Source organism: Oncorhynchus kisutch, linkage group LG1 (assembly GCF_002021735.2).
Source record: "Oncorhynchus kisutch isolate 150728-3 linkage group LG1, Okis_V2, whole genome shotgun sequence".
Classification (NCBI taxonomy): domain Eukaryota; kingdom Metazoa; phylum Chordata; class Actinopteri; order Salmoniformes; family Salmonidae; genus Oncorhynchus; species Oncorhynchus kisutch.
In genome coordinates this window covers 29,510,523-29,522,701 of record NC_034174.2, presented here as the reverse complement: position 1 = coordinate 29,522,701, position 12,179 = coordinate 29,510,523, and the positions used below count along the sequence as shown (strand labels likewise).

The 12,179-nt window shown below is 42.2% G+C and overlaps 1 protein-coding gene across 2 annotated transcripts; it reads left to right on the top strand.

Moving 5' to 3' along the window:
* Nucleotides 1–1,375: 1,375 nt before the first annotated feature.
* Nucleotides 1,376–11,546, top strand: LOC109896281 (ERBB receptor feedback inhibitor 1-like). Of its 2 annotated transcripts, none has more exons than XM_020490554.2 (4): nucleotides 1,376–1,920; nucleotides 6,728–6,939; nucleotides 7,560–7,642; nucleotides 8,298–11,546. In XM_020490554.2, the coding sequence occupies exons 3-4, from the start codon at nucleotides 7,573–7,575 to the stop codon at nucleotides 9,569–9,571; spliced, it is 1,344 nt and encodes a 447-aa protein (XP_020346143.1). In that variant the 5' UTR covers nucleotides 1,376–1,920; nucleotides 6,728–6,939; nucleotides 7,560–7,572; the 3' UTR covers nucleotides 9,572–11,546. The 2 variants fall into 2 exon arrangements, with proteins under 2 accessions (XP_020346143.1, XP_020346138.1); XM_020490549.2 differs by having other exon boundaries at nucleotides 1,378–1,920; nucleotides 6,728–6,927.
* The last annotated feature ends 633 nt before the right edge of the window (nucleotides 11,547–12,179 follow it).

Below are 12,179 nucleotides of genomic sequence, written 5' to 3'. Positions count from 1 at the left end.
TAATTTCTCTGAACTGGGGCAAAAACCATCACCAAATCCACTGAGAATACAATACATAGGATGAAGAAACAATACTCTGAGCCGCATTTCCATACTACTTGTCAAACATAAAGAACTGATACTACTGTATATACTTGTTGGGTGGGATTGGCGTAGGATGTGGGGGGTCCTTGGATGGCTTTTGACCGCATTGTTAGGAAAAAGTTTGGCCCAAATCGGATGTTGGGTACTATAATTATTTAATAGTATATGACTCCTATACATTTGGGTGCAATCAAGTAGCTTAATTTCTCAGAGATCAAATTCAATTTCAACCAACTAATGCTTCCGGAATGCTTATCTTATCTGTTTCTAACTACAAGAACATTTTCAGAACAATCTGAAATGGTGGGTGTACGGGTTTGCTGAAATCGGCATGGAACGACCCTGTGCCTACCTCCTTATCTCCACTTGAGACATCCGTATTACCTAAACCTACTCCTCCTCTCTACTTCTCTCTGTCTCCCCTCAGCTTTGTGTGTGAGAGTTTTACATTCATTTTGTCTTTGTTCCACTGAGTCTAGCTGGAAACGATAAAGTACAGCTACAAACAGAGTGTTGATAGAGTCAATGGTACATCCAGAATAAGACTGACAGAGGTATGTGTATGTGTGTGTTGTATTCTCTGTGCTATGCAGTTGTGTTCAGACAGGTTACGATTCAGTCTGGGTCCTCAAACAACCTCTGTCTGCCCAGGGACTGCCAGGGATCAGCCAGTGTGGCGTCACACAAAGCCATGAGCACAGAATAGCTCATTTAATCCCTACCTGAGTTGCTAACAAAAATGATCCTTATCTTCATTCTGTAATGCAAAATGCAATTTAGCCAACTTATAGCGTACAATATGTATTCCCCTCTCCCGCCACAATTTGTGTTGTATTTATTTGTTTTTGATAAGCACTCTAAACACTTACTCCCAGCATAATCTGTAAAACCTAAAATACTGCAACACACAATAGAATGTACAACACTCAAGGAATGTAGATAAAACCGACTTTTGTTATGTCAGATGATAGTGTAGCCCAGGGATTTTCAACTCTTACCCTATGAGGTCCGGAGCCTGCTGGGTTTCTGTTTTACCTGATAATTAATTACAGCCACCTGGTGTTCCAGGACTAATTCCGTCTCTGATTAGAGGGGAACAATGAAAAAATGCACTGGAACTGACTTTGAGGTTCAGAGTTCAGTTTGAAGGCCACTGTAGCCTACTATACAGTAAGGATGTGTCAGGTAGCCTAGTGGTTAGAGTGTTGGACTAGTAACCAAAAGGTTGCAAGCTCAAATCCCTGAGCTGACAAGGCAGTTAACCCACTGTTCCTAGGCCGTCATTGAAAAGAAGAATTTGTTCTTAACTGACTTGTCTAGTTAAATAAAAAATCAATCACACATGTTTTACCAATGTGTACCAACTATTAATTACACAAAATATCTGTAAATGTATAATTCTTAGTGAAGCCTGCAAAACACATATAGCCGCATAAATCACTTTAGGTATGCATATACATTATTCATGTTAAGTGAAACATAAAATCTTCATCAGTAGTCGAATGTGCAGGTGTTGTGTGTGCAGGCCGTTAAATGGAAAGCTATGTCTTTAAGAGTTGAGTGAAAGGCGGAGCCAGAGTATATTCTTGTAGCGTGGTGGAGCTTAAAAGAACATCACTCACAACAATAGTATTATTGAGTAGTCTCTCAGAACATAAAGAATAGTTACTGTACCAAATGCGTTGTCCTTTATTTCTCCTCAGTACAATAGCAGACTGAAGCTTGTAAATTGGGCTATACTAACGTCTACCGCAAAACACGGGAAGTAGAACTGTCGCCAGAAGAGGATTCTTAACGTTTCTACGTAACATCTGAGGAAAACTGCGAGGTTGTAAGGTGAGCTCTAAAAACATCTTGGTTTGCAGTGACATGTGTATTTATTTATTTGTGTGTGTGTGTGTGTGTGTGTGTGTGTGTGTGTGTGTGTGTGTGTGTGTGTGTGTGTGTGTGTGTGTGTGTGTGTGTGTGTGTGTGTGTATACGTGTTGATGACGGCAGCAGTGATTGATGCAATCTCTTCTCTCAGCAGGTACATTGTATCATACATTGTATCCCTCCGTTATAATATCTTTATTATACTGCTATGCCTTTTCATACTAAACAATACACTACTATACAATATGTTAATCTATTCAAGGTTGGAACAACTTGTTCTCCCTGTACAGCTAAAATTAGGTCTGCGCTTTTAATTCCAGTATGTGACTGCGATTTGGTTCTTTATAGAGATCAGTCACATACTGGAATTAAGTATAGAACCCATGTCATGTAAATGTAAATACAATAGCGATATATAACTGTATTGATTTGGGGTGAAAAGTTGATAGTTGCATATCAGTATATTATTTGACGATATATATCGCAATATTATTTTTAACGATAATACTGTTATTTTTGCGCTAGTCAGCTGTACCTGCACCAAAATCGCAGTATTTTTTTTTTTTACCTTGCTCTCCATCTTTTAAAATCTTGAGCCAATATGTTTTCAGTACTTTTATTTCCGTGACGGATCAAAACTCGTTTTCTCATGGCTCTCTTGTCCATGTGCAGCAGACATATAGTGAGCAATATGTTTGGAACATCGAATCGCAATAAAATCACAGTATGGAATAGCATTCATACAGAATCGCGAAACCAATAGAATCACTATACCTATCATATCGGCAGCTAAGTATCACGATAATATTGTATCGTGAGGTCCATGGCAATCCCCAGGCTTACTGACGATGTCAAGAATCAAGAAGTGATGGATCCTTATTTCATCAGTTACTTGAAATTGGGAAAAACGTATATTGTGGCGTGAGCCACATACTTGTAAACTCGAACAATCAATCCTGTAAAGCAAGGGGGTGTGTGCACTGTTTGCCTGCAGCACAGGTAGAGCGGGTATGGTTGCTCGGGAAACCGCTGCATGGGTGTCGTAAGTGGGGTGTGAACCTCTTCTTTCTATGTTTTTCTGTGCCTAATGTCGCTGTGTATAGTAAGGTTATGTCCCGAAATGTCACCATATAGGGCTGTGGCCGAAAGTAGTGCACTGTAGGGAAAATTTGTGATTTATCAGACGTGAACAAAGTTCTCATGTTAGTGTGTAGCATACATGGTGTGTAAAACCATACCTCTTGGCCTGGAGTGACTATGCTGTGCTCGAATAGGCCTGTGTATTACTCTTTTGATAGTACGCTATGGATGTCAAATAGAGATGGTCATCATCATCACAAGTGTGTTTACCACACCGCTTGTCTTCCCACAACAAAAAATTCTCTGCTCTTTGAAATAATTTGCCTGCAATGTTCCCATTCATTATTTCTCCATGACTACTACATTTGTTTAATCCTGGTGTTGCCTCTAAATACACTAGTAAACTGTGATCAAACGCACATCCTTAAGTGGAGTGCAGGGCTGAAAAAGGTTGTTATAAAATAAATGGACAACTGTGCTCCACCACGTACCTTTATTCACAAACAAACGACGTTGAAGTGATCTGACGAAGGTTCTTGCAGGACCCAAACGTTTTATTTTTGTGAATAAAGGTACATGGTGAAGCTCATGAATGTGTGGGCTCTATTTATTTTATGCCTCTAAATAAACTAAATGTAACTATGGTTAACCAGTGCCAGGATGAACTGTTTTTGCACCTGTTGCCAGAGGAAGTGCGAGCCTCTCAGGGGTCATTATCAAGGATCAAGTTGCGTACTATCCCCTCCGAACTGAATCCTGGGCAAGGGATGGGAGAGATGCCATGTTGGGCAATTTGGCCTGAGCTGATGTCCTGGGCTGTTCCAGAGCTTTGTTTCCGAATGACCAGCTGTCTGGGCAGCACATCAATCTGTCCTTTCTCTAGAACTGCTGAGTTCTTAAAAGATCATGGATGCGTTCTTACTACTTGATGATGGATGGTTGACGATAGATGGATAGATATTGTTCTGGCCATGAATTTATTGTACATGCAAACCACAACACGCATTGACTGAACTATTCCTCCATATGATCAGCTGTAAATGGCATAGACTTCTGTGAAGTTATGGTCTCCATCAGTTGAGCAGAGATGTCCCTTAGTCACCCAGATTAGGTCTAGCCACTCTACCCAAAGGAAGTCAGTGGCTGTTGTGTGATGCACTCATTCCCCTCTCTTTCTGGTCGCAGGTTCCTAATTAAAGGTCATGTCCCCAGAATAAGTTTATGGTCTGTATGTAGGGCAGCCCAGCCCCCAAAGTGACTCCTTTTATCAACACTCTATGCAGGTTTTATTGTCTTCTCAGGAATTCAGCATTTTCTGTGTTGATCTTATCAACCCCCATTGTCACACCTCTGAGAAGCAGAGGTTCTGTTGTGATTACATCATGTAGGTCTGATATCTGATTGGAGGATAACTTTACAGTAATACTATTGGTCAACAGCTCAGATTTTGAATCCAAACAACTCAGATGCTTATAAAAGGGTATTCGATTAATTGTTCTTCCTCTTATGTTCATGACTTGCTGTGGTGAGATACTTGCACTCTTTATCTCTCCCTCTCATGAGCTATGGGCCATGGCACACGCCATGGTTTCTTTGTCTCTCTCCGACCACGCTCTCTCTAACCATGCTTAGAATAAGTAAGGGATAAAATGCCAATGTTCTGTACATTACCTTGGAAATAATGTACAATGCAGCGGAGTTCATTTTTCCAAGGCAATGTACAGAACGGTGGTGTTTATACCACTTATACCACAGTTGCCAAAGAAAGCACTCATTTACCAGTAGGAATACCTTTTTCGTTTATATTTTCATAGGCAAATTCATACTTTCTCATCTTTTGGTTGCTAGAGATGCAACCCAGTCGTTGGTTCGACTAGTTTGATATTGATGGATGCGACCCAGTTCTTTGTTCTGTTGACATGGCAATGTTCTTATTCCTTGCTTGCTGTTAGCTAACCACACGTTACGGCTATACAGTCACAACCTCAGCAGCCAGAATAACTGCACAGTTTATTCCATTGCGTTTGTTTAAGCTGTTCAGCCCGTTTATCCCACAGTTGCCAAAGAAAACAATACTATAATCACATTTACCGGTAGAAATAAAACATATTTTAATTTATATCAGCAAATTCATTCTTTATCATCTTTTGGTTGCCAGTCGTTGCCAAACTAGCCAGCTAGCTACGGCTAACACAGTCATGAACTCTGCAGCCAGAAGCTAGCTGAATAGTTTGTTGCTAGCAAACCTACCAATATAATAAGCAAACGAAAAAATCTAAGTTGCTGATAACAGCTGGTCAAACTAGGAACGTTTGACCAGCTGTGTCATGACTGCAAAAGTAGGGACCAGAGAAATTCATGTTCACCAAGTTAGGTCATCAGATGCTCAAAATGTCTCTGCACTAATAAATGCTAGCTAGCTGCATTTCTTTCCTCGTTAGACCTGCGTTTCAAATGTATCCAATTTCAGTTTGTGTGGTTGTTCGTTTAGCTTTCTGTAACTTTGTAGCAAGCACAGTCTGCATGTGTAGGTGTTTATTGCGTCATGATTGCAAGGTGTCACGACATTTTTTCCAACTGTGCCGTGAACTGGTTTTAATGTCCATTCTAGAATGCCCTTCTAACAATCAGAAACGAGTATTCAACAATGCTGTGGTATAATGCGTTGTAACGCTTGTTAGTGCTTTATAACTTAAGCTTTATGGCTTTTATGTGAATAAATTCATTTTACTAAATAAATAACTTGTATTTAGAATTTCATTCTCAGACATTTCTTCATTGCCTATTACTGTAACTCTTGCATATTGCTAATTATCTTAATGGAGTCAGATAAACATTTTAATAGGTGAATTGCTTAATCTTATTAAAATCACATGTGAGGTATATACAATGTATAATATCATACTTATGAAATATTACTGCCCACTACACAGACCTAAAACATCAATGTGTCGTGAAGGAATGACAGTTACTGGCCATTTCTCGTCTGACCTGGGATGAATGTTCTCCTGAAGACTGAATACATTGGAACATTTAGCTAATAATGTGCTGGTGTTATGTTTACACTTTGTTCTGCATATATGACTTGATTTCCTCCCTCTGAACCTTGCTTGCATTGTTTGGTCAGCCCTGACACACATTTGACATGACTCGAACATCCAGGTCATCTGACATGGGGAGTGCTTGCAACACCAGGCATATCTCTGGTTACAGGAACAGTCTAATTTAAAAGAGATCTCTTGCAGTCAGAGCTACCTGTCTGCTGGGACTCAATTAACACTCTGCTGCTGTAAAAAGACACTGTCATTGGTTTGGTTTAAAAAATCAGCCATGATGTTGGGGGGCCCCCAGATAGCATATTATGGCAAAATGTGTACAATAGCAGAAATGTTGCTTTAAAATGTCAAATCAGCCTCATGGAATAGTGTGAACAATAACATGAGATGATATAAAACAGCATGTTTTGCTTTTAAACTGGATTTCCTTTTTTCTGATACTTGGAGAGAGCTTTTAACTAGAGATGTTGTGATATTGACTGTAAATACAACCGCAGAGGATTGTGTCTCATGTTGGTGGAAATGTGTCAATGAACATAATAAAGAGGATATCTAATTGTGCTTTTATTACCGGCTCCTGCCTTGGGCCCCCTTCACTTTCACTCATGTTCCTGCCTCTTGTCTGTGTTACAGGTCCAGGAGTAGCAGCCAGCTGGGCGAGCCGAGTGTTTCCTGGCTTTGATGCGACCCGATTGTGCCTGGAGCATGTGCACAGCGGGCCTGACTGCCCAGGAGATCTGTTTACCTGCAGACAGCCCCTTCCTGCGGACCAGTCACTGTCTCAGCATGGCTGAAGCCAAGCCCTCATGGAGCCACCGCCATGAGCTGGACAAGTAAGTCCCCACGTGAGTCCTCGGTTACAAGAAGAACATGTTTTATTAGTTCATAGATGCCTTAAAGAAGTCAATAGGACTCAACCAAAACATTGGAATTGCCATGGAAAAGGGCTGTTGGGAAAGATCCCAAATCTACATTTAGGCTATTGTTTGTAACGTAGCATTTCACACTATGTTGAAGTAAACATCAGAGTATAATACTTGTTTGAATGTTAACCCCAACATATGTTCATGTCATCTTCACCAATCAACTGCATTACCCTTAGAAACGATTTTGACTACCACCACCGATTTCTGTATGCTAATCAGCTTTACAAACGGGAGTTAACATTTAGCAGTCACTACTTCTAAACCTGAAAAGGGACAACTTCTAAATGTTATGCAGCGAAACAGGCAAATATATCAAAATTGGACTTAAGTAACATTGTGGGCCTATTACAATACGAATCCACTTTGTTAGGTCAGATTTGTAAGATGTGCGCCAATCTGGTCAATAAAGCAGTCTGTGTTCCCTTAACCGCATCTATATTTTACTAAGTGTATTCCTGCAGGGATGGTTGGAATTGCTATAACTACATGTACAGTATCTGGGGCAATTACTCAACTATGTGCATCATACCTTTTTACAGCTTGTACTTCAGTATGGATCCAGCACCAACAGAATACAACTTTCGATTTCAGCAGCAGGTGCCACCATCGCTCAATTCTGAGAGTAAGTACTGGACCCAGCCACTGTAGATTCTATTTCTATGTTACCAACCACCACTTACACCCACAATCCTTCCTTTTGCCCTCTGCCTTATACACAGCCTTACAAGGAAGGATTTAATACCATGTCTCTGAGCCAACTGGTTGATGTTTACTGGGAGGTTCTTGTTTCTATAAGAATAGAGAGTCAGAATGCTGGCTTCCCAGGATCTGCTTGAAGTATATCCTGGGCAATGTTTAACCAATCAATCATACTGTATATTATTTACATACTACTTATGCTAGTTGTTAATACTCTTTTCTTCTACTTTTTATTACTACTTGTTCTTTTATTACTTTTGTATTTGGCATTTGATTCTTGACTGATGTTATTGTACTGCATTGTTGAGGAGCGTTAGCAAGTAAGTATTTCACTGTACTGTGTGCATGTGACCAATAAACTTTGATTTGAAAAAAATGTTGAGAGGAGAGGTGCATTCAAGTAATTAAGGTGTGTGTCTCTCTGACCTCCACACTTCCAGGAACCTTTTAACCTAGGGACCCTGCTAGGAGCCTAGCTAAAGTGAATTAGTGGTGCACTATGGTTGTAACTTTCTCTGGTAGTTACAAAATGCCAATATTTTGATTGAATTGCTTTTCTAACCACCTTCTCCCTGCAGGACAGAAACATAGCCCTGGTGCACAGTGGTTACCCCCAAAGAAATCCCGTCCCACTCATCTGTCCCTGTCATCTAGCACTGAGCCCTCCACCCCTAGCCCTGCTGAGGATGACCAGGTGGTCCCTTCCTTCCAGAGGTTGTCTGTGTACGAACACTGCAGTCCCCCCCACACACCTAGCCGGGGGGCCAAACCCCTGCCTCCTCTCCCTGGGCGGGCAGACCTTTCCCCTGACCAGGCCATGGACAATGAGGTGGAGTTCTTCACCAGTTCAGATGACCGACGCTGCTTGGTGCCTGAGCAGTGTCACCCCAAACCCTCTGCCTTTCGCTACGGAGCCCCCAGCCGCAGGAGCTTCAGGGGCTGTGGGCAGATTAACTATGCCTACTTTGAGGGACCTGCGGGGCAGCAAAGACAACAGGAACAGAAGGAGCAGCAGCGGGTACAGGAGCAGCAGCGGGTACAGGAACAACAGCGGGTACAGGAGCAGCAGCGGGTACAGGAGCAACAGCGGGTACAGGAACAACAGCGGGTACAGGAACAACAGCGGGTACAGGAACAACAGCGGGTACAGGAACAACAGCGGCAACAGCACGAGCAGCAGGAACAGCAACAGAGGTTGGAGCAGGAGGTGCAGGAGCAAGCAGAGCAGCAGCCAGTGTGTCCCAGACAGCAGGACCGAGCCCAGAGGAAGCTGCGGCGCTCTCACTCTGGCCCTGCTGGCTCCTTCAACAAGCCCACGTCGCTGCGCCTGTCCTGTCACCACCGCCACACTCAGGGCATGGACAAACCAATGGTTCCCCCCCGCGTGCCCATCCCCCCACGGCCCATCAAGACTGCAGACTACCGCCGCTGGTCAGCCGAGGTGTCCTCTGGGGCATATAGTGACGAGGACAAGCCCCCCAAGGTGCCCCCCAGGGACCCTTTGTTGTCTCAAGGCAGCTCCCGTACCCCCAGCCCCAAGAGCCTCCCCTCGTACCTTAACGGTGTTATGCCCCCCACACAGAGCTTTGCCCCAGACCCTAAGTACGTGAGCTGGGGTTTACAGAGGCAGAACAGTGAGGGGTCTCCATGCATCCTGCCTGTCATGGAGAACGGCAGGAAGGCCAGCACCACACACTACTTCCTGCTCCCACAGAGGCCGGCCAACCTGGACAAACCTTACCCGGAGAAGATACTCCAGGATGTGGACTGCCAGGCAGGTCGCAGTAGGGGGGCTTCAGACCCAGAATGGGATTGTCAGACCAAGAGGAAAGTACAGGTGGATATAGTTTGACCCGGAGGAGACAAATTAGGGAAGGACTCCAGTGGACACGCGCAATCAACCACTGGGGACACAGTGCCTCAGGACGTTGAGGCCTTCAGACACTTACTGCTGCTTTAACACTGACGACTTCGGTAGTTTTTACCTTGCTATTCTAAAAACATGGGTATTTGACGTACCATTTACAGTTACTGGGACTTTAGGAACTGCAACCACAACAAAGATGCATGGTCTAAATGTGTTCTCTAACTATTGAGTGTGTGGGTAATATGTAACAATATTTAGTTCTCTTTTTTTATATGATTGCATATTTTAGTACATTGAGTATATGTAAATGTTTTTCTGATAGTGGTGCAGTTAGCGTATAAGCTGCCTCAAGTTCTCAGTGGTGTGTGTGTCACATGTATAGGATGTTTTGTGAGTTGTATGTTGTGTTTTTGATATTGCTTTTGTGTCTCAGAACTTGGGGACAAAGGGTCAGTAAAGCAATCATCAATCTCCAATTGCATATATGAAGTCTAAAGAAGAGGCCAATGTATTGAACCACTTTTATGAAGGATTCTCCACCCACATCCCCGTTCTAACTCCTATTATGTATAAGCATGAATATAGGAATGCACATATGTTTCCTGCCTTGTTGATATTTCAGTCTTACTCAGGCCACTATGTTTATGAATGGAAGTGTATTTCTGTGTTTCCCTCACTGGATGTACACTCTGTACCTGTGGGAGAGTGGAATAATGGTATGCCTGTCTCCAGTGGAATGTCTAGTGCAGTTTGTACTTTGTGTTAGGCGTGTGTGTGCGTGGTGCAACTGTGTTCGTGTTTTCCCTGCTGATTTTGTGACTTTTCTACCATATCGTAGAAAACTAGGTTAACAATATTTGTTACTGTTCTCTTCCTGTTTTCAACACTGCTGCCAAATACATGGTCGTAAAGAGAATCCTCCCTAACCCTTATGCTACTTTCAGTGTCCAGGTCATTTTGTGTTGCACAAAAATGTGCCTGTTGAACATATGTGAATGTATGATTTTCGTACAGTTTGGGCAGCTCAGTAGCTGGTCAAGCTGGGAGTCATTGTCTGTCACTAATTGTCTTCAATACTACCTCCCAATGACAATACAAATCAATATATACTCAAAAACCTTGTGGAACGTAATCCTAAAATAATTTGAATTAACCTCTAAATTAAAACTGAAACAGTGCCAAATATTTCTCAAATGCCCTCAGTGAAAATATGAAATATGATTAAAATATATACCACTACTTCACTTACCATAGTCCATTTACCATATTTCAGAATTATAAACCGAATGACCGGACCTTTTATTTGACATTATTTCCACTACACCAAGTGATCGTGGATCCCAGAGACGTTGGGCTCACCTGATAACATAGACATATTATGCTTGACTGTGTGGGGCTTACCTACATGAAACGGACTTTCCTGTTCTGCTAATGCATTCCTGCCTGACATGATTGCAGTGGGTGTGGTCCAGAGACTTTGGCTGCTGGCGGCCAGGAAATGATATGGATTTTATTGTAATAGATTATTCAAGAATCATAATGATGACATAGTGAATTTAGCAAGTGTGTCGAAGTAACCCTGGATATAAATCATGGTGGTCGAATTGGATATCAGATTAGCTCTACAGTCAAATGGTCACTTAAGTACATTTTCTCTCAAAGGGAAAACAAACCTAGTAGAGGCCGTGTCGTTTTATATTTAATGTATAATACATTGTTTACATTGTACACTGATAGGTTATTTAATCTTAACCTATTCCCATGTCTTATCGCAAACAATGAAATCAAATGAAGACTAGTTCATCGAGAATAATTGACATTATCTGCTGTGGTGAAACAAATGCACTGGGAGTAAAGAACATGATGCTGTGTTTATTTAACATAAATACACTAGTCATTATGAATATTTGATCAATGTATCAGTCTTTTAAAGGGAAAAATAAAATGACTTATTTATGAATCGGCCTTTGTTCTGTACTCTGTTTGTTGAATGGTGTGAGATGAACTCTGATTCAGCTGTTTGGCCTGTTTTATCACCCCCACCCACACCCTCATGCAGTGCCTCATTACAGCTGGCTGCAGTCCAAACACACAGCAGAGCGACTTATTCAGACAGACAGGTATACATTACCTTCCCCTTCCTGGTTGTAAGTATGACTCTCCCCCCGGCTACCTGTTGAGCAACTCAGAGGCCAGGTAACCTGGTTCCTCAGGTCTTCATGTTGCCTTGTTTCACTGAGTCCATAGCTTGAATGATGATTGGAAAAGTTATCTTCTTATTTGAAAAGATTTGTCAGTGCAGTTACTCATTTTTATAGCACAGGACAGCTATGCACACAGAGCAGGACTGAAATCATTAGCCAAATCCAGTCTAGGGTGCGGTCACCTGCTCAACATTATTCTTATACAGTATATTGGTTATTGTCTCTGGAAAGGGTAGCTCATAACTTACCATTCCTTTTTTGCTGTAAGCATATAGTATGATGGTCTATTGACAGTGATGGTGCTGTGTCCTCTGAGAGGAACAAAAGGCAGCAGTGTGATCTAGGCCACCTGCCAGCTCTTTCACCTGGCTCTCGCTCAGGTGAGCTGC